The sequence below is a fragment of the Pelodiscus sinensis genome, chromosome 15, assembly GCF_052426305.1.
Source record: "Pelodiscus sinensis isolate ZL-2025 chromosome 15, ASM5242630v1, whole genome shotgun sequence".
Classification (NCBI taxonomy): domain Eukaryota; kingdom Metazoa; phylum Chordata; order Testudines; family Trionychidae; genus Pelodiscus; species Pelodiscus sinensis.
In genome coordinates this window covers 15,819,229-15,842,770 of record NC_143066.1, presented here as the reverse complement: position 1 = coordinate 15,842,770, position 23,542 = coordinate 15,819,229, and the positions used below count along the sequence as shown (strand labels likewise).

The 23,542-nt window shown below is 42.7% G+C and overlaps 1 protein-coding gene across 9 annotated transcripts in view; it reads right to left on the bottom strand.

The window, feature by feature from the left end:
* Positions 1-23,542, bottom strand: part of CLEC16A (C-type lectin domain containing 16A) — a 341,368-nt gene that overhangs the window by 207,826 nt on the left and 110,000 nt on the right. For all 9 annotated transcript variants that reach the window (XR_012896118.2, XM_075899302.2, XM_075899304.2 and 6 more), the window contains 3 exons: positions 22,008-22,052; positions 15,395-15,445; positions 5,077-5,205 (listed from right to left, as the gene is read on the bottom strand). Coding sequence is in view for 8 of the 9 variants with exons in the window: in XM_075899302.2 (XP_075755417.1) it covers positions 5,077-5,205; positions 15,395-15,445; positions 22,008-22,052 (225 nt within the window). In the remaining variant the exon portion in view is untranslated. The remainder of the gene's footprint in view (positions 1-5,076; positions 5,206-15,394; positions 15,446-22,007; positions 22,053-23,542) is intronic.

The window sequence follows — 23,542 nt, the reverse complement described above, 5'->3', positions numbered from 1 at the left end:
CGAACTAGAGGAGTTGGGGTTATCACTTTATACATGGAGTGCCTTGTTGGAATGTACACCGAAGGAAACCAATTTTGGAGAAAACAAAAATGAAGTCTTGCGTGTTGAACCACAAAGGTGGTGGCAGTCATATGCCCCATAAGGCGGAGACAGGTAAGTACAGTGACCATAGGTGCATGGATGACTACAGTGGCCAGTTCCCGTAGAAGTTGGAAGCGCTCGAGATAAGTATGCACGGGCCGTGGTGTAATCGAGATGTGCGCCTATGAAACGTATAGGATATGGAGACGACTTTTGCTCGTTGATTATGAACCCAAGCAATAGAAATGTCTGTCTGACTAATGCCACCATGCGTTGGACTTCTTGTCTGGACCTCCCTTTTATGAGGCAGTCATCTAAATATGGAAATATGATCACGTCTCTGCGCCACAAGTGAGCTGCTACTATTGCCAAGGTTTTTGAAAACACTCTGGGAGCAAATGCAAGTCCAAATGGTTGCACTCGATATTGGAAATGATCATCGCCGATAGTGAAACGGAGAAAACGCCTGTGAGCTGGATGTATGGCTATATGAAAATAGGCGTCTTGCAGGTCGAGGGCTGCAAACCAATTGTCCTTCTCTAGTGACGGTAGTATCTTGGCAAGGGTCACCATCTTGAACCTTTGACGGCGTAGGTATTTGTTTAACTTCCTGAGGTCAAGGATCGGCCTCCATCCTCCAGTCTTCTTCTCTGTTAGAAAATACCGTGAATAGAAGCCCCGTCCTCTGAACTGAGGAGTTACGGGCTCTATAGCCCCTATGGAGAGCAAACGCTGAGCTTCTTCTTTCAAACGGCTCTCGTGAAAGGGGTCCCTGAAAAGGGACGGGGTTGGTGGATTTGTGGGTGGGTGGTATGGTAGTGAAGGGGATGGTGAGCCCAAATACCACCAGTTGCAATACCCAGCGGTCTGATGTAATTGCCGTCCATTGGTTTTGAAAGGGTCGAAGTCGATGGTGAAAGAGATGAGTGCGTTGTTGTTGTTCTGTTATCTGGTGGGGACGTGTCCGGTGAGGAAACTGCCCCATGAGAAGATGAGGGTGAACCGTCAGGAATTGGGTTTTCAGACTGATGGTCATCCTCTTCAGACAACTGACCCTCTTCCAGGTCTGACTGCTGCATTGTACCAGGCTGGCTGCGTGATGGGGACACCAGGTGACGGTCACAGTGCTGGTGTGGCGGAGAGTGCCTCGCTGATGGCGGGTTGTAGCATGGGGACTGTTGATGCCCATTATGAGGGGAATGTGGGCGTGATGAGTACGGAGAAGAGCGGTGGTACTCGTAATACCGATTTGATGGATGAGGAGACGAACACCTGGACGATCTATTGCTGTTATGCCGTCTCTTGTGCCTAATGGGCGGAGAGTAGTAATACGACTGTCCATATGATGGAGAGTAGGATGGGTGTCTATAATAGCCCCTGCAATGAGGGCGCCCATATGGAGAATCTTGTCTATAATAGGTAGGATGCCTGGGGCTGAGGTACCGGTAGCCATGGTGTGAAGGTGAGCCATACACCGTAGGAGAAAGAGAGGGACCCAGTGAAAATCTCGGGGAAGGAGAGAGGTGAGTACCCTGTCCCTGTGCTATGAATGGTGCCGCTGCTTGGGGCTGCATCTCTGGCTCCTGCTCCTGTGCCAGTACGTCCGTCAGCTGTTGCTGCGTTGTATATACCGGTGCCGGGGCTGGTTGTAATTGAGAAGCCCCATGTGGCACCTGCGACATTGGTTGGCGAGATGCCGGTGCCAGAGGGGTTCCCCCCGGTGCTGGCAGCATATCCGCGATCGTGCACTGCTCTGCAGCCACTTGCTGGGGGAAGAAAGCGGTGCCAGCGCATTCAAAGTGTGCATGCTGCTTGTCCGCACCACATCTGCCTTCTGCGCCGGCAACGCTGTCAGCTCAGCTCATGACCTACGAGGAGAGGCTGAGGGACTTGGGTCTGTTTAGTCTGCAGAAGCGAAGAGTAAGGGGGGACTTGATAGCAGCCTTCAACTTCCTGAAGGGAGGTTCCAAAGAGGATGGAGAGAGGCTGTTCTCAGTAGTGACAGATGGCAGAACAAGGAGCAATGGTCTCAAGTTGTGGTGGGAGAGGTCCAGATTGGATATTAGGAAAAACTATTTTACTAGGAGGGTAGTGAAGCATTGGAATGGGTTACCTAGGGAAGTAGTGGAGTCTCCATCCCTACAGGTGTTTAAGTCTCGGCTTGATAAAGCCCTGGCTGGGTTGATTTAGATGGGATTGGTCCTGCCTAGAGCGGAGGGCTGGACTTGACGACCTTCTGAGGTCTCTTCCAGTTCTATGATTCTATGATAAGGGGATGGTTGGATGAAATAACATGATCTTGGTAACTAATTGACCATTCATTATAGGGAACTTTCTGGGTGTCTGGCTGGTGAGTCTTACCCACATGCTCAGGGTTTAGCTGATCGCCATATTTGGGGTCAGGAAGGAATTTTCCTCCAGGGTAGATTGGCAGAGGCCCTGGAGGTTTTTCGCCTTCCTCTGTAGCATTGGGCACAGATCACAGCTGAAGGACTCTCTGCATGTTGGGGCCTTCAAAGTATTTGAAGGCTTCAATATCTGAGACATAGGTGAGAGGATTATTCTAAGAGGGGTGGGCGAGATTCTGTGGCCTGCGCTGTGCAGGGGGTCAGACTAGATGATCATAATGGTCCCTTCTGACCTTAAAGTCTATGAGTCTATGAGTTGCTGGTGCCATGAGAGTTTCTTGCGGCGCCGCCACTGCCCACCCAGCTTTGTCCCGGGCTTTTGAAGAGGAGCGGTGTGGTGCCGGCGCCTTTTTCAGATAGGTTACACTTGCCAGCACCAAGGCTGCTTCTGGCCCAGAATATGGACTCCTGGGCACCGGAGCCTTCCATCCCTTTGCCCCCAAACCAGATGGTGAGGCTCGCGGGACAGAGCCAGAGGATCCATGTTTGCCCACCACCATTATTTCAGGTGGAAGGGATCTAGCTGGGAAGGTTTTTTTCTTTTTCTCCCGCAAATCAAGGGAAGAGATTCTTCTCTTAGGGATTCTCCCCCGTTGCTCAGGAGTTCCCGCATTGGGGTCCAGTGCCTTAATAAGGAAGAACATTTTTAGCCGCACTTCCCTGTCACAACGAGGCTCCCCCAGGCAACGTACTCAAAGTGAATGCCCATCAGAAATTGGCATTGGCTCACTGCAGTGGGCACACTTTTTAAAACCTGGAGATCCAGGCATGACTGTTAATCAGTTTCTTCCCACAGAACAAGTTTGTTTTTTGTTTTTTTTTACTCCGCAGCTGATCCCCGGCTCATAATAGCAGGGAGCTGAAGCATTAACAGGAACCCTTGTTTGTTTGTTTTGTAGATAAGATAAAACTGGCAACAAATGAAGCTAAGTATACAATTAACTAACTACAGGTTCCCTGAAGGAAGGAGAACTGCTGTGAGGAGAGAGACAAGAAGCTCCATGGCGCACCCGGCTGAAAACAGCTATGCAAAGCCTCCGAGCTGCGGCGTCGGGACGAGCCCAACACCATGAGTGGAGCACCCACAGGGACCACTCGAAGAGGAAAAATAAGGTACTATGTTCCAGAAAGTTCATTGCATTTTAAACAAGGAGTTCAAAAGTCTTAATGTTTTTAAAAAGGTTACTGTTATGTGTTTTAATGTTCAATAATTTTATAAGCACTCCAATTAATGATTTATTAGAAAAGGCCTCCAACCATTTTTCCCCACTCCAAAAATTCAAAGTTTAAAATACAATACAAGTGCTCAAATTGGTAGTGAGAGAGTTTTTGTTAAACAGCCATACACAGTGGGATGTATTTCCAGGAATATACATATGAAAAGCCAACTAAGAGCTCATATTTCTTTATCTTTTCTGCAGCTACCATTTAATATAAAACATTAATAGACCAGAGCTGTAGTGAAAATTAAAGCCATCTGTGAACAGCTAGTGTGGCTTATTCAAGTTCTGAGCACCCTCCCTCATTCTGGCTTTATGGAATCTTACACAGTATGTTCAAGGATGCTTTAAATAAGTGATATTTCAACTCCTCTGTGAAGGTCAAGTAAGCTATATTGAGTGGATCACTCTTAGCCACATGATTGAGGACTCCATCAAACAATAACAAATTAGGAAAACATGACTTGCCATTATAAAAGCTGGCTTGAATCTTTCCCCCGGAATAAAATAAAATAAAATAAAATAAAATAAAATAAAATAAAATAAAATAAAATAAAATAAAAAATTAATATTTATCAGTGTCTGATAATTCTATTCTTTACTGAACTTTCTACCAAGTTGCCTGGTACTGACGTTAGGCTCAGCAGCCTATAAATGCCACGATCTCCTATAGAGCCCTTTTTAAAAAATCAGCATTGTATTGCTACCTTCCAGTCATATGGTACTGAGCTGAATCCTTTGCTCCTGTCATTCACCAGAAAGCACATTAATGAAAGTGAGTTTTGACAGCAAGAAAACAGCCTTAAACTTTTATAAAGATATTTCCTTTGGAATATCAAAGTTTTCTTTAACATTTTTGAAAAGAGTCTGGAAATGAATCCATTTTAAAGCATTTGGAAGAGAATAAAGTGGTCAGAAATACTCAAAATGGATTCACCAATGACAAGTCATTTTTGTTGCCCTTTTCTGAACCTTTTCCAATCCTACTGCCTTCTACGATGAGATAAATGGCTCTGTGGATATGGAGAAGGTGGGGATACACCTTGACAATGGAACTCCTCCAAGTAAAGCAGAGAAAATCCCTTTTCCTAAATACAAATTAAAGTTACTATATACAAGAAAAACTTTAGAAAAACTAATTCTGCACTGAATGGGATATGAACTAGGTGACTTAACTAGGTCTCCCCCCCCTCCGCCCCGCATTTTTAATTTTGATTCTATGATGTAATTTCTGGTATTCTGGCCAATACAATTGGTGCTCCATGCTGAAATGGTGTTTTTCCTATGGAATGTGAAGACACCTGTCTATTTAGGAAAGTCTTAAGAGTCATTTCACCAAAGGATTTAAGAAAAGTAGGCTCACTCACTCTTCGTGTTCTTTCCACATCTCCACATGGCAGTCTTTTCACGAAATCAATACCAGTTAGTGGTGTCCCCGTTGGAGGCAGCAGAATGGAGGCATCCATCATCAAATACTCTACATTCATGGGTTTAACCTATGAAAATGATGCCACATTCAACAACTTTACAGCAATAAAAGTTTGCAAATTCACTTACATAGCAATTCACATTTTTAACAAAGTGCTGTAGCAGCTTACATGATATTTTCAGGACTCCTGATAATTTAAAGAAGTTGTACAAAATACTCTCAGTCTTTGTCAATATGTGCTCTTCAGGCTATGTCTATACTACACTGATGTATCAGAAAAAGGTACGCTAATTGCGCGCTGCAATTTACATACCTTTTTCCAACAGTTTTTTTCTGAAGAGACTTTTCCGAAATTTGGCCCAAGTACACTGGGCCAAATTTTGGAAAAACCCTTCTCTTTCGGAAGCGCCCTTCTTCCTCGAAGGTGGAGGAAGACAGGGCTTCCGAAAGAGCATGTCTGCTTTTCCGCAAAAGGAAGTGGAAGAGCAGATGCATCCTCTGGTATCCCGGAAAACCCCTGCAGTGTAGACATACCTCAAGGTAAAGCGTGACTCTCCCCCCTCCCCCGAGTGCACCAAGAAAGAGAAAGGAGCATTACAATGCATATAAAATAAGTGTTAATATGTATTTATAACATTTTAAATCTGACATTTTCCCACAGAGTATATGTTTTTAATGGATGATGTCACAAAGGGCAGGGGAAGCCCCAAGAGCACCAGCAGAGTGCAGTGCATTGCACTGCGGTCCCAACAAGAGTCCTTAGGTCCAGATGCCTCTCAGATACCCCCAGAGTGAAGGGAAGCTATGAGTGTGGGCAGGAAGAAATTTTTGCGTGGAGACACATGTTCACAATCCACCGGTCACAAGTAGACCCCAAATTCATCAACCCAGAAGCGCAAGTAACTGTTCAACTCTTGAGGGAAGACTCTTGACTTGCCAACAGACACATTGCCTGTTATGTACTTTGGACTTTTGCAGTCTATGAAGATTATCCCATTCCTAGGCTGGTGGGAGAGGACAGTCAACCATGCTAAGAAGGTGGGAATGGTCACCCGCAGCAAGGCTAAACAGGCCTCCATGTCTAATCCTATTCTTGAGACTTTTTTAGGGGCTCAGTCTATATCTACAGACACCCCAGCGCTGTGCTGATGGGATCATTTTGAATCAGGAACAGAGACCTCGGGATTTTAAAAGGACACTTTGTTTTCCTCTTTTGCTATTGGAAGTTTTGGATTTTTTTTTTCCTTTTGATGCTTGGGGCAGGGAGGGGGGCAGAGGGAACCACACAGAAAGTTAAACCTGCAAAGCCAGAGTCCAAACCAAACAGTTTTTTCCCTAGCCTTTGGGACAACTGGATAGCTAAGCTACAGTAGGGCAGGGGAGCAGCCTAGCGCATGCATTTGTGGTCAGGCAGAGTAGCTCTGGAACAATTAATTTCTCTTAAGTGACACACTGAGGTGAAAACTGCCCTAAATCAGGGTGAGACATCCACCTCCGGGGAAGTCTTGTACAAGTGAAGTCTACTCTTTTATGATGATGTGCCTCCAGATGCTGCAAAATAAAAGGGGGCTGAAATAAATAAGGCTCAAAGCACTGTAATCAGTCACAAACAAAGGCTCTGAATGCAGGTCTTCATGGCTTGTTATCAGGAAAAAAATAATGTAGCTCAACATTATACACCTTTGGAAGAAACTCCTAAGACATATAAAATGTTGCACAGCTCAGGTAAAAGCTATTTTGATGAAGTTTGGTGGATATGCATGATTAATAAAGCAGAAAAGACAACACTGAAGTTTAATTTAATGATAATGTTGTTGTGAATGTGTAACTACAAGAAATGAACTGTCTTGAGATAAGGTGAACCAGCTATCTTAAGGATAAAAATCACATATAGGAACACAAGCTTATCAGGTTTCTTAGTGATGAAGGTGAACTGAGTTAAAAAATGAAGCTAAAATTTCAAACTACAGTTCTAGCTGAAAAAGTAAAACAAAACAAAAAAAACAGGTTTGAATTTTGGTTGAAACACAAGATTTTGCTTGTTGGAACTGCAAATACAGCAGTGAGTGAACTGGTTTCTTTTGCTTCAACAGAATTATTCATTATGACCAAATCACATGCAGAAACCCTATTAATGACAATGGACTTGCACAGTTGTCAATGAGCACCTCATTTTGCCTCCAGAGTCACTTTTGCCTCCAGAGTCACTTTTACATTGATTGTGATTGAAAGAGAGATTGCCTCCTAGGGCCTGATTTTCTCATCTGCTAGGGGAAATAAGAAACAACTCTAGTGACGTTAATAGATTTACATCAGTCTCGTATTGACATACAATGGGAGAAGAATCCAATCTTTGGATCTAAAATTGCAGAACTGGTAGAGAACAACTTTGATTTTGTAACACAGAGGCTCAGTGCCCAGGTAGAGAGGCAATACACATGAAACGCTAGTTTTTCAGGCACTTTTCAGACTAGGACAGGATCAGCATTCAATGATATCTAATGAATACTTAAAGACTAATGGAAACATTTCTGAACAATTATTTCCAGCCTCCCTACTTTGAACAGACTTGCAAGATTCCTCCCAATTTTAATAGATTTTTATAATATACAAACTGTATGTTGTACACTTTGTTAAAGAGTATTAAAGAGTTTACATTTTTTGCAAAATCAGGGACTATTCTCTGGCCAGCATTATCATTATACAACAATGTCAAAACTGCTGCTAGATCATTGCTCATATAAACCAGTTTTAATTAAAACAGTCTAAACTGAGTTGACAATATGCAAGTCTGAAGAGGTTCTCACACATGTTGTTAGGCTGCTGGAGATGTCATCTTAAAAATACAGTGTAAAACCCAGACCCTGCTGCTTGTTGTCAGTAAGGTCTCCAACCTTTTTATGCTACAGATCATTTTTTAAGTTTAAAGGCAACCCAGGATCTACCTTGCCCTCCCTCCTCCTGTCCCTGAGGCCACATCCCTTCTCCAAAGCCCTGCCTACTCCACTCTCCACCCTCATTAACTTTCATCTAGATAGGATCAAATGCTGGGATGCTGGAGGAAGTGTAGGTTGCAGGCTCTGAAAGGGAATTTGGATGCAGGAAGAAGCTCCAAATGGTGCAGAGTTTTGGGGTGCAGGAGGAAGGAGTGAAAACTCAGGGAAGAAGTTTGCTCCAGCCTGGCGTCCCTTCCTGCACCCAAACTCCCTCTCAAAACCCAAGGCCTCCACTACCTCCTCCACCCCAATGCTATGGAAGGGAGCTTGAGTGCAGGAGGTAGGTCCAGGCTGGGGCAGAGTGTTGTGTGCTGTACAGAGTGAAGGCTCTGGGAGGGAGTTTGGGGGCTAGCTCAGAGCTGGGGATATGGCTGCAGAATGCAGCTGGGGAGCATTTATTACAGGTGGCTCCTGGCTCAGCAACACAGTGGGGCTAAGGCAAGCTGCCTCTGCCTGGCCCCACGCTGTTCCTGGAAACACTGGTTAGCTGAGTTCAGGCACCCTCTCTTTGTGGCCGGCCCCTGGAGGCAGAAGAGGAAAGGGGGTCTCCATGTGCTACACTGCTGCCCGGAGCCTGCAAGTGCAGCCCTCATTTGTCAGTTCCCAGCCAATGGACGCTCCATTTACAGCACTGGCATCAGAAGCAGCAAAGAGCTGCCCCCATCTTCCCCCACAAGGGCTGCAGAAACTACTTCCACCCCGATGGCTGCTTTCAGGAGCAGCATGAGGCAAGCAGAGACAGCCTTCTTCAGGATCGCACTCTACTGGCATAGGTGCCTGATCTACCTGTAGATCACGAGCAACAAGTTGATGACCACTGTCACAGCATAAGCAGTGTTACCTAAACCAGAATCTAGCATGGAAATCAGGATTATTTTATTCCACACACCTAAGAGAAGAAAAAAGGATAATAAGATGAGTGAATTAGAGTGCCTTGTATTAAAGGATGATGTTGATATAATAGGAATCACAGAAACTTGGTGGAATGAGTACAATCAATGAGACACAGTCATACTAGGGTACAAAATATATCGGAAGGACAGAACAGGTCGTGCTGGTGGGGAAGTGGCACTATATGTGAAAGAAAATGTAGAATCAAATGAAGAAAAAAAGCTTAAATGAACCAAAATATTCCACAGAATCTCCATGAATAGTAATTTCAAGCTCTGATAAGAATATAGCAGTAAGGATATATTATCGACCACCTGATCAGGATAGTGATAGTGACTATGAAATAGAAAGATTAGAGAGGCTACACAAATTTAAAAAACTCAATAATAGTGGGGGATTTCTGCTATCCCCACACTGACTGGGTACACATCACCTCAGGATGGGATGTAGAGATAAAGTTTTTTGACACCTTAAATGACTGCTTCTTGGAGCAGCTGATTATGAAACACACAAGAGGAAATTCTTGATTTAGTCCTAAGTGGAACACAGGATCTGGGCCAAGAGGTAAATGTAATTGATTGCTTGAAAACAGTGACCATAATGTAATAAAATGTAATAGCCTTGTAGTGGGAAATTTCAGTGTGGCATTTAATTTCAGAAAGGTTAACGACACAAAAATGAGAAGGTTAGTTAAACAGAAATTAAAAGGTACAGTGCCAGAAGTAAAATCCCTGCAAGCTGCATGGAAACTTTTCAAAGACACCATAATAGAGATCCACCTTACATCCCAAATTTTTGTTGAGAACCAAAAAAGTGCCACAGTGGCTTAAAAAACAAGTAAAAGAAGCCATGAGAGATAAAAAAGGCATCATTTAAAAAAAATGGAAGTTATTTCCCAGTGATGAAAATAGAAAGGAGCATAAACTCTGTCAAATTAAGTGTAAAAAAAAATGAGAGCCAAAAAGGAGTCTGAAGAATAGCTAGTCAAAAAAAATCAAAAAGTAATAGAAAAATTACTATTAAGTATATCAGAAATGTTTATATGACTGTTTATATTCCTAAACAATCAGTGGGGCCACTGAACGGTCAAGATGCTAAAGAAGCACTCAAAGACAATAAGGTCTTCATGGCTAAGGATGTTAGGGAGTTTCCCAAACCCGAGCCATTCTCTTTAAGTGACAAATCCAAGGAACTGTCCCAGACTATGTCAGAGGAGATTTTGCAGCTAATTGATAATCTTAGCACTAACAAGTCACTGAGACCAGATGGCATTCTCCCAATAGTTCTGAAACAACTCAAATGTGAAATTGTGTAACTATTAACTGTGGTTTATAGACTGTCCTTTAAATCATCTTCTGTACTTAATGACTGGAAGTTAGCTAATGTGACACAAATATTTTAAAAGGGCTCTAGAGGTGATCCTGACAATTACAGACCGGTAAGTCTAACGTCAGTACGGGCAAATTAGTTGAAACCATAATAAAGAATAGACTTGTCAGATGCATAGATGAACATAATTTGTTGGGGAAAAGTCAACAAAATGTCATTTTAATGTTGATAAATGTAAAGTAATGCACATTAGAAAAAATAATCCCAACTATAAATACAATATGATGGGGACTAATTTTGCTATAACCACTCAGAGATCTTGGAGTCATTGTGCATATTTTTCTGAAAACATCCACTCAATGTGCAGTGGCAGTCGAAAAAGCAAACAGAATGTTAGGAATCACTAAAAAAGGGATAGAGAATAAGATGGAGAATAGCTTATTGCCTTTATATAAATCCATGATACACACACACCTTGAATACTGTGTACAGATGTGGTCACCTCATCTCAAAAGAGATATAGTGGCACTGAAAAAGGTTTGGAAAAGGGCAACAAACATGATTACGGGTTTGGAATGGGTCCCATATGAAGATATAGAAAAGACTGGGAGACTAAGGGGGGATATGATAGAGGACTATAAAATCATGACAGGTATAGAGAAAGTGAATAAGGAAAAGTTAATGACTTGATCCCATAACATAAAAACTAGGGGTCACCAAATGAAATTAACAGGTAGCAAATTTAAAACAAACAAAAGGAAGTTTTCCTTCATGCAGGGCACAGTCAACTTGTAGAACTCCTTGCCAGAGTATGTGATGAGGACGAGGACTTTAATAGAGTTAAGAAAGAATTAGATAATTCATGTAGTTTAGGTCCATCAATGCCTATTAGCCAGAATGGGTAGGAATGATGTCCGTAGCCTCTGTTTGTCAGGAACTGGAAATGGATGACAGGGAAGGGATCATAGAATCATAGGACTGGAAGGGACCTCGAGAGCCCCCCGCCCTCAAGGCAGGACCAAGCTCCGTCTACACCATCCCTGACAGATGTCTATCTAACCTGTTCTTAAATATCTCCAGAGAGGGAGATTCCACCACCTCCCTTGGCAATTTATTCCAATATTTGACCACCCTGACAGTTAGGAATTTTTTCCTAATGTCCAATCTAAACCTCCCCTGCTGCACTTTAAGCCCATTACTCCTTGTCCTGTCCTCAGAAACCAAGAGGAACACATTTTCTCCGTCCTCCTTGTGACACCCTTTTAGATATTTGAAAACCGCTATCATGTCCCCCCTTAATCTTCTTTTTTCCAAACTAAACAAGCCCAGTTCATGAAGCCTGGCTTCATAGGTCATGTTCTCTAAACCTTTAATCATTCTTGTCGCTCTTCTCTGTACCCTTTCCAATTTCTCCACATCTTTCTTGAAATGTGGCGCCCAGAACTGGACACAGTACTCCAGCTGAGGCCTAACTAGTGCAGAGTAGAGAGGCAGAATGACTTCACGAGTTTTGCTTACAACACACCTGTTGATACAACCTAGAATCATATTTGCTTTTTTTCCAACAGCATCACACTGTTGACTCATATTCAACTTGTGGTCCACTATGACCCCTAGATCCCTTTCCGCCATGCTCCTTCCTAGACAGTCGCTTCCCATCTTGTATGTATGGAACGGATTGTTCCTTCCTAAGTGGAGCACTTTGCATTTCTCTTTATTAAACCTCATCCTGTTTACCTCTGACCATTTCTCTCACTTGCTAAGGTCATTTTGAATTATGTCCCTATCCTCCAAAGAAGTTACAACCCCACCCAGTTTGGTATCATCTGCAAACTTAATAAGCGTACTCTCTATCCCAATATCTACATCATTGATGAAGATATTGAACAGTACGGGTCCCAAAACAGACCCTTGAGGAACTCCACTTGTTATCCCTTTCCAGCAGGATTTAGAACCGTTAACAACAACTCTCTGACTACGGTTATCCAGCCAATTATGCACCCACCTTATCGTGGCCCTATCTAAGTTATATTTGCCTAGTTTATCAATAAGAATATCATGCGAGACCGTATCAAATGCCTTACTAAAGTCTAGGTATATGACATCTACTGCTTCTCCCTTATCCACAAGGCTCGTTATCCTATCAAAGAAAGCTATCAGATTAGTTTGGCATGACTTGTTCTTCACAAACCCATTCTGGCTATTCCCTATCACTTTATTACCTCCCAAGTGTTTGCATATGATTTCCTTAATTACCTGCTCCATTATCTTCCCTGGGACAGATGTTAAACTGACCGGTCTGTAGTTTCCTGGGTTGTTCTTATTCCCCTTTTTATAGATGGGCACAATATTTGCCCTTTTCCAGCCTTCTGGAATCTCCCCTGTCTGCCATGATTTTTCAAAGATCATAGCTAAAGGCTCAGATACCTCCTCTATCAGCTCCTTGAGTATCCTGGGATGCATTTCATCAGGACCTGGTGACTTGCTGACATCTAACTTTCCTAAGTGATTTTTAACTTGTTCTTTGTGTATCCTGTCTTCTAAACTTACCCTCTCTCTGCTTGTATTCACTACATTAGGCACACCTCCAGACTTCTCGGTGAAGACCGAAACAAAGAAGTCATTGAGCATCTCCGCCATTTCCAAGTTCCCTGTTACTGCTTCTCCCTCCTACTAAGCAGTGGGCCTACCCTGTCCTTGGTCTTCCTCTTGCTTTTAATGTATTTATAAAAGGTCTTCTTGTTTCCCTTTATGCCTGTAGCTAGTTTGATCTCATTTTGTGCCTTTGCCTTTCTAATCTTGCCCCTGCATTCCCGTGTTGCTTGCCTATATTCATCCTTTGTTAGTTGTCCTAGTTTCCATTTTTTATATGACTCCTTTTTTATTTTGAGATCATGCAAGATCTCCTTGTTAAGCCAAGCTGGTCTTTTACCATATTTTCTATCTTTCCTACACAGCAGAATTTTTTGCTTTTGGGCCCTTAACAACGTCCCTTTGAAATACTTCCAACTCTCCTCAGTTGTTTTTCCCTTCAGTCTTGCTTCCCATGGGACCTTACCTACAAGTTCTCTGAGCTTATCAAAATCTGCCTTCCTGAAATCCATTACCTCAATTGTGCTGGTCTCCCTTCTACCTTTCCTTGAGATCATGAACTCTATTATTTCGTGATCACTGTCCCCTATACTGTCTTCCACTTTCAAGTTCTCAACTAGTTCCTCCCTATTTGTTAAAACCAAATCCAGAACAGCTTCTCCTCTGGTAGCTTTTTCAACCTTCTGAAACAGAAAGTTGTCTCCAATGCAGTCCAGAAACTTATTGGATAGCCTGTGCCTCGCTGTGTTAGTTTCCCAACATATGTCTGGATAGTTGAAGTCCCCCATCACCACCAAATCTTGGGCTTTGGATAGTTTTGTTAATTGTTTAAAAAAAGCCTCATCCATCTCTTCCACCTGATGATTGCTAATTTTGTTCACTTGATCTCTTGATGATTGCTAATTTTGTTCACTCCCGCTGAGGCATCAGTTATTGGCCACTGTTAGAAGACAGGACACTGGGCTAAATGGACCTTTGGTCTGACCCAGTATGGCAGGTCTTATGTTCTTACTTCCATTGATTAGTGTTTCAGCATGATGTTAAACAGGTACTGCATTTCTGAGGGCATTATGCTTTTCATACAATTTTAGAGTATGTGGAATTTTTACTGTTGTAAAGCAGGTTTTTTCTGTCCATGGCCTTCGCGTATAGCCTATCCTGCCACACAAGGCCCCTCACACAAAACCCAGATACTCAGAGGAGCATGGGCAGCACAATGCAGTTTTTGTGAATGGAATTTAACCTTATAGGCATCCTGGAACTCAAAGGCACCAAGAAAATAGGGAGGTAAGCATAACTAGATAACGCCTAGCTGAATTTACAGATAAGCCTCATTTGACCGTAGCTTGACCAGTCTTAGGGGCAAGGGAAAAAGTAAAAACATAGGGTAATAAAACACAATTGTCTTACACTAACTATGCCCCATCTGGTCCTGTCCACGAGGAGATCACGCATACATCACGAAAATTCCTATAGGGCAGTATTGTTATACTACCTCATCACTAGCCTATCAGGCCCTGCCAAATGCAGACCCTAGCATGGCACAGACACCGAAGTTTTGTATAAAAGACCCTCAATCCCTTTGTTCGACGGAGGTTCCGTGTATTGAGGGCACGTGTCTTTTTTTTTTTGCCCGGCTAAAGGATTGATCACCCTGAGGCTGCCTCCCCACCCTTCGAATCAAATATAGGGGTGCACGAGTCCTGAGCATGCTCCAAGTTCTAGTGTGTCTTTGTGTTGTTATCGTTTCTGGATTTGTAAGTATTGCTTAAATGTATTAGTTATTGGTTTAATTAATAGTTAGATTGTGTTAATTTCACTGTGTAATTCTGTAAAGTGCATCTAAGTTCTGTTAACCACGCTGTGTAAATTGTATAATTTTGTGTTGTATAGTAGTGTTGTATTTAGGTTAAGTATAAGTGTTAGAAATAGAAGCCCCGGAGTTGTTAAGTTGTAAAAGTAGATTTATAACTAACTCCACCAGCTGTCCTAAAATAACCATAGAGGGGCTGACTTTGGACAAAGTTTTTATTATCATTATATTGTCTTTGTTTTGTATTTTTGTTAAGCAAATTAGAGACAGTGATTTGGTATAGTTAAATTGTAATCAAAGAAGTTTGTAATTAGTTAAGTACAGCTAAGTTTAGGGTTTTCTATCCTGTAAAAGCATTGAGCAATTGCTAGTTTAAACACGTACTTGTTAATTGCTGGTTTTGACCACTTAATAAAAATCATTTGTTTCACCATCATCCAGTAGTTTTCACTGGGTAGTCAGCTTTAACCCTTGAGGCTCCCATCACATCACCGAACCAAGGTGCAACATTTACTTAAAAGGTCTATGTAAATGTAGGCATGCTCCTCTGAGCAAAAACACATGTGGCTATATTATGCCAGTCCTTTGTGTTTTGTGAAGTTTTACATAAGCGTTTCTGTTTTCTAATCACTTACTGTCATACTCCTGTATTCATCTTCAAACATATCCAGAAAAATCTCTTCTCCCTTAAAAAGATACAAAACATTATTTCTGTATGCAAAAACATGCACTTTGTGGATTCTGGGTCATGGCTGAGAAGTAATGTGTGTAATGAAAAACAGATTTTTCATAAGTCAACAGTAATCTAAAGTAAAAAAATCCTTTATCATTGTGGAGCATTCAACATTCATTTATGAACTTACCTAAATATCTGTTCATTAACTGTTTTGGGATATAGTAATTCCTCACTTAACATGTGCCTGCTTAACACGTTTTCAAGATAGCACGATTTTTTGGGGGGGAACATTTTTCAAACAACACGACCCCGTCCCCACAATAACACAATTTCCCCTAGGGTCAGCCAGTGGCCGGCAGCTGCACAAGGCTTCCCCTGCCTCCCTGAAAAGCAACAGAGTTCGCCGCTCACAGCGCCATTCCCCAGTGACCCCCTCTGGACAGATGCCTTGCCTCCGGCCAGAGGGGGTCATGGGGAAACTGTGCGGCAAGCGGCAAACCTCCGCTGCTTTGTAAGCAGGCAGAGGAACCCCCGGGCAGCTGCCCGTGACCGGCCAGCTGGGGAAACTCAGCCGCCGGCTGCAAAAGCCCCCTCACCTGCCCTCCCTTTCCCTTCCCCAGAGCCAAACACCTCTCCTCCCTGGCTCCCTGCTATAACCCAGTCCCCTTTCACCCCCAACCTTATGTCCTGGTCCCAGCTCCTAACAAGTGCAGGCTGGAGCCTCCAGGCACATGTGACTCTCAGCAGCCCAACCAAGAGGGGCTGACGGGAACACTTCTGGGTTCCAGCTGATGTCCTATTGGGAGTTGTACTCTATGCATGAGCAGATGACTACCTTGTACATGTGATCACAGTGTTCCTCCCCTTACTCAAGTCACTCACGTGTTTGTGTTAAACTACGACATTAGATATTGTATCTTGCTGTGTGTTATTGTATCCCTTATCATGAGTGAAAAGTGTAAGGAAAGTGATACATCTGCTTTTGCAAGCAAGAAGCATAGAAAATCATTTACATTAGAAGAGAAACTTGAAGTGATTAAGCAAATTGAAAAAGGTGAACGCACTTGTGATATCTCCTATGCTTTGAATATGCATGAGTCTAGTGTACACACAATCCGTGCCTAAGCTGAGAAAATTAAAGAAAGTTGCAAAAATGCAACCCCAAGTGTGAAGAAGGCTGTTTGTATGTGATCTAACCTAATGGAAAATATGGAGAGGCGATTATCTATCTGGATTGAAGACCAAACACAACGAAAGATGCCAGTGAGATTGGCTGTTATTCAGGAAAAAGCCAAAGCTTTATATGATGCTGTTAAAATAGAACTGAATGAATCTGATGCCAAGCCATTTAATGCAAGTCATGGTTGGTTCGAATGCTTTAAAAAGCATTTGAACTTACATAATATAAAAATAACTGGAGAGGCTGCTGCTACTGACACGGAGGCTCCTGAATCATTCCCAGCGATATTTGAAGCTATTATAAAGGAAAGTGGCTGTTCGTCTAAACAGATGTTTAACCTGGACGAAACAGGGCTCTTCTGGAAGCGCATGACAGCACGCACATATATCTCTCATGATGAGGCTTATGCACCCTGGTTTTAAAGCTGCAAAGGATTGTATCACTGTGATGCTATGCACCAATGCCAACAGGGATTGCAAGCTCAAACCGGTAGTAGTTTACCATTCTGCCAATCCTAGAGCTTTAGCTGGGTATTCAAAGGATCATCTACCAGTTGTTTGGAGATCTAATCTGAAAGCAAGCATCTTCACAGACTACTTCAGCAATCGCCTAACTGCTGAGTTGAAAGACTGTTTGCAAGAAAATCTTGCTTTCAAAATTTTACTTCTTCTAGATAATGCACTAGAGCATCCTCCCTCCCTTACTGATCTGTCAGAAAACATTTGTGTGTTATTTTTACCCCCCAATACAACCTAATTAATTCAACCTCTTGATCAAGGAGCGATAGCTGCTTTCAAGGCATATTACTTGCGCCATATGTTTGCTAGGCTTATAAGGGAGACTAAGCCTACAATCAAGGAATTCTGGAGAAAATTTAACATTAAAGATGCTATAGATATTATAGCAGAAGCTTGGGCAGAAGTTTCATCGAGTTGCCTTAACACAGTATGGCGCCATATACGGCCTGCATGCGTTCACGAGTTCAGGGAGTTTGACACTGAAATAGCTGAAGCTAAAAAGCAGATTGTAGCCCTAGCCCATGAAGCAGGATTAGAGGAGGTGGATGCTACTTATGTGCAAGAGTTGCTCGACTCTCATGGGGAGGAGTTGTCTATTGACGAGTTGAAGCTTCTGGATGAGCAGCGGCTGGAAAATGAGCCTGAACATGCTGAGCCAGTTGTTCGAACATTATCAATGAAAGTTATGGCTGCAGCATTTAAGCTTATAAGTGATGCAATAAACATTTTTTATGAGAATGATGCTGATCATGAACGGAGCTCAAAAGTAGCGAAAAGCTTAGAAAGCACTATATCTTGCTACCAGGAACTTTACAGTGAAAAACAAAAAGCAGCAAAGCAGCTCTCTATCAAAAGTTTTTTTCATGTTCAACCTAAAAAAAGATAATTTGATGACCAAGATAGCCCTGTTCCATTTACATCATCTACTGTTCATGTTGAAGACTGAGCACCAATAGAAAATTGACTTTGACATTGTTGGAGGCAAAGGAGGAGCAAGGGGGGAGTTAAAATGGATGTTGTTCTCTTTCTCACCTGTTAATGATGTTATTTTGTTCCCTAAACTATTAAAAGTGTTATCTGTTAACCCCATCGCTTCCCTGAGCGAGTGCAAAAGAATGTCTGAGGTGGACACCATAGGCGGGAAAACTCTGAGGTAAACTGCAGGAATAAACAACAGAGCACATGGCACCAGCAGACTCAGAAGGCCCAGAGACTCAGAAGCTACATGTGACTGATCCTTAAAGGAGAGAGGGACAGAGACACGGTTGGTTGACCATCAAGTGGAGCCTCCCAGAACACCCTCTGCTTGGATCACCTGGCCAGTGAACCAGCTCAGGAGTCAACATGGGAAGATCAGATACCATGAACTGCCTTCTACTTGCCTTATCATCCTGCCTGGGACTGTAAAGTGTGGTCGAGTCTATGGGTACGTCTAGACTACATGCCTTTGTCGCCAGAGGCATGTAGATTAAGCTACCAGACATAGGAAAATGAAGCGGCGATTTAAATAATCGCCGCTTCATTTAAATTTACATGGCTGCCGCGCTGAGCCGACAAACAGCTGATCAGCTGTTTGTCGGCTCAGCGCGATAGTCTGGACGCGCGGGTGTCGACATCAAAGGTATTTGCCGACCACCCAGGCATGCCTCCTGGGATGAGGTTTACCTGCGTGGTCGACAAATACCTTTGATGTCGACACCCGCGCGTCCAGACTATCGCGCTGAGCCGACAAACAGCTAATCAGCTGTTTGTCGGCTCAGCGCGGCAGCCATGTAAATTTAAATGAAGCGGCGATTATTTAAATCGCCGCTTCATTTTCCTATGTCTGGTAGCCTAATCTACATGCCTCTGGCGACAGAGGCATGTAGTCTAGACATACCCTATGAGTGAGATTCCCCTCCCTTCCCAGTTTTAACTAAATAAACAGACCCTTTACACTTGTGTGGTGATCCCCTCTCCTTAGTGTTTAAAGCAGTTGCAATCCACATCCCCTTGCAACAGACACCAGCACTTGAAACGCAACCCCCATCTTTTCCATTATTTTCAATGGGAAAATTGACCCCGCATAACATGTTTTCACTTAACATAAACATTTTCAGAAATGCATCTATAGTGTTAAATGAGGAATTACTGTATTTGACATTAGTATATTGTTACTTATGTAGGAATACATAATTGAAATATTCAGTCCCAGTTACTTTTCTCATGGTATGTTTACAATGTACTGTACTGAAAGAAGTGAATTCAGTACATGTGTTACTTAAATAGTGGGAAAATATTTTAAATGTTGAGAATAAATTACTTTTTTTCTAAAGAGCACTGCTGAGCAAGAAGTGTTCTTAATAACCACGTCTCCCTAAAGCTGATAGAATTTCTCACATACCACAATGAGGTTTAAGTTTCAGATTCTGTTCATACAACAAATCAGATATATGCAAATTCCATCCATAAGTAGTAGAACCATGTAACAGTTACAATTATGCACCTCTGACATGTTGCATGCACTCGATCCAATAATTTACCTCCAAGACACAACTGTTACTAAACTATTCTGTGTGGCTATGTCTACATTACCAGGTTATTTCAAAACAAGTTATTTTTAAATAATAACTCCTGAAAAAACTATTTCAAAATGAGCTTATTCCTCTTCACAAGCAAGAGTTGTTATTTTGAAATAACAAGCCCATTATTTCAAAACAACAGGCTTGGCAGTGTGGATGCTGACCTTATTTTAAAATAACTTCCCAGTGTAGATATGTCTTGTTTTTCCTCAAGATGTGTTTCACATGCCCATTACTTCAGGAGTGTGCACACCCAGCCCACGAGAGCTGAATATGGTTTTTTTTTTCCTTAGCAATACGCATCAGGATGGCACATGCACCCTTTGTGTTACCAGCTAAGTGGTAAAAAAGGTGGAGCTGCTCCAACACTTCCTCAGTTCCTTCTTGGCAGATACATTTCAATACAAAAAGAGGTTGGGTTACGGAAAGGACATGTACAATACATCTCAATAATTACAGAATCAGTTAGCACAGGTTGAACCTCTCTAGTTTGGCACCTCAGGACCTGACTTTGCCGAACTACGAGAGGTCAATATTGTCTAGCAACATTGCCAAAACTTCCACTGCTTACTGGGCTCTTAGAAGATATCTGGGGGGGAAATTAGAGTCAAATAACAGCACAGAACATTGAAAGCCAGGATTGGTGGCTAGAAATAAACTTTATGAGATTGTGGAAAGCTTGGCCACACCCATGATAAGTTCAACCTGTAATAGATTTTATTTCTTAGAATAAATGAATATGTTCATTCCATTTCTTGGAGTTTTTGCTTAGTAACAGACAAGAGGGCTTGACAGCTTCCTTTTGATGATCTTGTCTGTGTGGTAAATGGGAATGTCTGGAGGGCCATTTCTAGCTGACAAGGATTGACCCAACACCCACACCAAATGGGAAGGCCCCAAAGATGGACACAAGATAGCCTCCATAAAAGTGTGGTACAGTTTCACCTTCCTGTCCTTTCAGTATGAAGCTTTAAGTCTTTACAGATCTGTCACTGGATCTGAATGTGGCCCTCACCCAGACACTTCAGGCACCTGGAGTTAGGGTAACTTATTGGCAGAATCTTCTAGCAACCAGCACAGGGCTTCAAACCCAAGGACCAAGAATGTCCTGGTACAGAATGTCAACACCTGGGGACTCAACGCCAGAAAACCAAGAAAAAGAAAGAAAACCTAAACAGACACAAATATGCAATATAGACATACACAGACACAGGAAAAAACCACTGACAGTGGGAACACACTAGAGTAAGCACTTCAACATGCTCCAAAACAGAAGAACCTCAATGACAGTTCTGTGCTTATACTAAAGATGCATCTGTCACGCTAATAGGCACCACTAAGGAAAACCATCTGAAACTCTGATGGATTGCATGCACACATGCCTGAAGTTGAATGGACATGTACAGTCATAAAGAATAAGCAATTTGCAACAACCATTTTTTCCAATAAATTGAAACAGCTAGTAAGATTATTATACTACAAAAATTGAATGTTATGCTGCCCTGAAAGCAACAGACACAGAAGGTGGCTGAGGTAATATCTTCATTGGATCCACTTGGCTCTCTAATATCCTAGAACCAACATAGCTACAATGTCACTCCATACAATATGGGCAATATTCAGGCATACAAGTAGTAGGGATATGAACAACTAGTCTATTAGTTGACTACCCAACACTAGTTGACTAGTCGCTTCCCCCACCTTGCTGCCTCTATCAGAAAGAGGCAGAAAGGAGGGGGCCGGGGGCGGGGGAAGGCTTCAAAGCGGCAGCACCATGTGGAGCCCAGGACCAGACCAGGCTCTTTGAAACACCATATGCATCCCGGTGTCTGCTGGGGAGTCCCCAGCTGGCCCAGGCTGCATACATCATTTCAACGCATCAGTGTCACGTAGAGCTCAGGGCCTCCTGTGGAGTCCCTAGCTGACCACAGGCTCCATGTGGCGCTGCCACGTTGAAACCCGCAGGGAGCATGGGGCCAGTGGGGACTGCTTGAGTCCCCTGCTGGGCCAGTGCTCCCTGCAGCGCTTTAGCCTTTGAAGCGTAGCAAACCCTGGGGCTGTTCCTATACTTCAAAGGTGGAGGTGCCCTTATCGACAAATCCAATAGTCAATACAAATTGCATCAACCGATTAGCTGATTATTCTAAATTTAACACCCCTAACAAGTAGTCATTTAAACTCCTGAAATTTGTGGTATTAAAGTCCTTTTTTTCCTCCGAATATTGTATACATTTTTCTAATATATGCATATAGTGTGGTCTACCCCATTTGGAAGAGCTAGTAATTAATTTTATCTGCCTCTTTAAAAAGTACCTTATAGAAGCGCCGCAGAAGATGAACACTCTCTTCTCTTGCACCCTAAACAAAACAAATACATAAGTGATGATGTGATTAATACCTGAAATAAAGGTTACCTCCTTGCCCACTGGAGTTCTTTGAGAGGGACTCTGAATATTTGCACTCATGGAATGTGTCAGCCAGGTGCACCACTGGACTTCTCATGTCCCCTTCCCCTCCTCGATCCCAAATGTTTGGGTGTGGGGGAGGTCAGCCTATAAAGGAAGCTGCAGTATTCCAGCTACTTCAGTCCCTTCCCACTGCCTCCTCAGGTGTAGTTTACAAGACTCAAGGGAGAGTGGAAAGTGGGTAGGTTATGCAAATATGCTTGCCCAACAGTTAAAAATAATTATTTCTCCTTTGAGTGGCCTCTGCACATGAAACTGTTTTGTTCCCTCTAACAATTTCTATCCTTGGGTGGGTTGAATTTTTTTCTGAGGATTTGAAATTTCTTATGTGCAACATCAATATTGAGGTAGTGTGTGGATATGCACCACCAATATAAGCAAAACACAACTACATGCATACACAATATGTTGTGAGAAACTGCTGGCTAAGTCAGAGCTCTGCCACTACCGCCTGGCTGAAAAGGCCATGCCTGAAGGGCTAATGGATGCAGCTCTGGGCCTCATTAGCCAGAAGGCTATACAAGTCAGCCAGAGGGGAAGTGGAGGGGGAGAAGCCTGAGAGTGCCTGAGTGTGTGTGCGCCCCCGCCTCAGTCAGAAGGGGAAGGTAGCTAAGTCTGCTGCTGGAAAAACCTAAGCTCTGTAAACAGAAGCTGTTGGGAAGTTGACACAAGAGAGGGTCTCTGGTGATTTGTGGCTGAAGAAGCAGTCCCAGGACAATGGGGCTTGGGCAAGGAGCTTGCCACAATATTTTAAGCAGTCCACATATGTGGAAGAAAATATATTAAAACAAGTGATAGTTGAGCAATGCTTATGATATTTAATATGAAGTCAAATAAAAAGAAAATTAATACTACACTTGGAGTATACGTATCATCATCCTTTCTAACCCCCCAAGCTGGTAAACACATCAAATGCATATTATCCACACAACTCAGCCTTAAAATGCTAAACAAATCTATGAGTCAAGGGGAAATAGTATTTGCCAGGAAAGCAAAACTAATACAATATTTACTGACACTGGAAAGGAGGGTAAAAGGCATTCATTAAGACTTCTACAGTTTCTCTGGGGAATGTTTAAGATTCATGCTGTAAAAACAGATACAAGTTCTCCTGGTTTTGAACTTTCACCTTGTGTGTGTCACCAACTCAAAGACTCAGGGGGTAGCCAGGTTAGTCTATAACTGAAAAAACAACAGATCATCCTGCAGCACCTTAGGGTATATCTACACTAGTCCCCTAGTTCGAACTAGGGTGGCTAATGTAGGCATTCGAACTTGCAAATGAAGCCTGGGATTTAAATCCCCTTAGTTTGAACTGACTGCCCGCGGCTATGCGCGGCAGTCAGAAGTTAATCCGAACTAAGTCCTTAGTTTGGATTAACT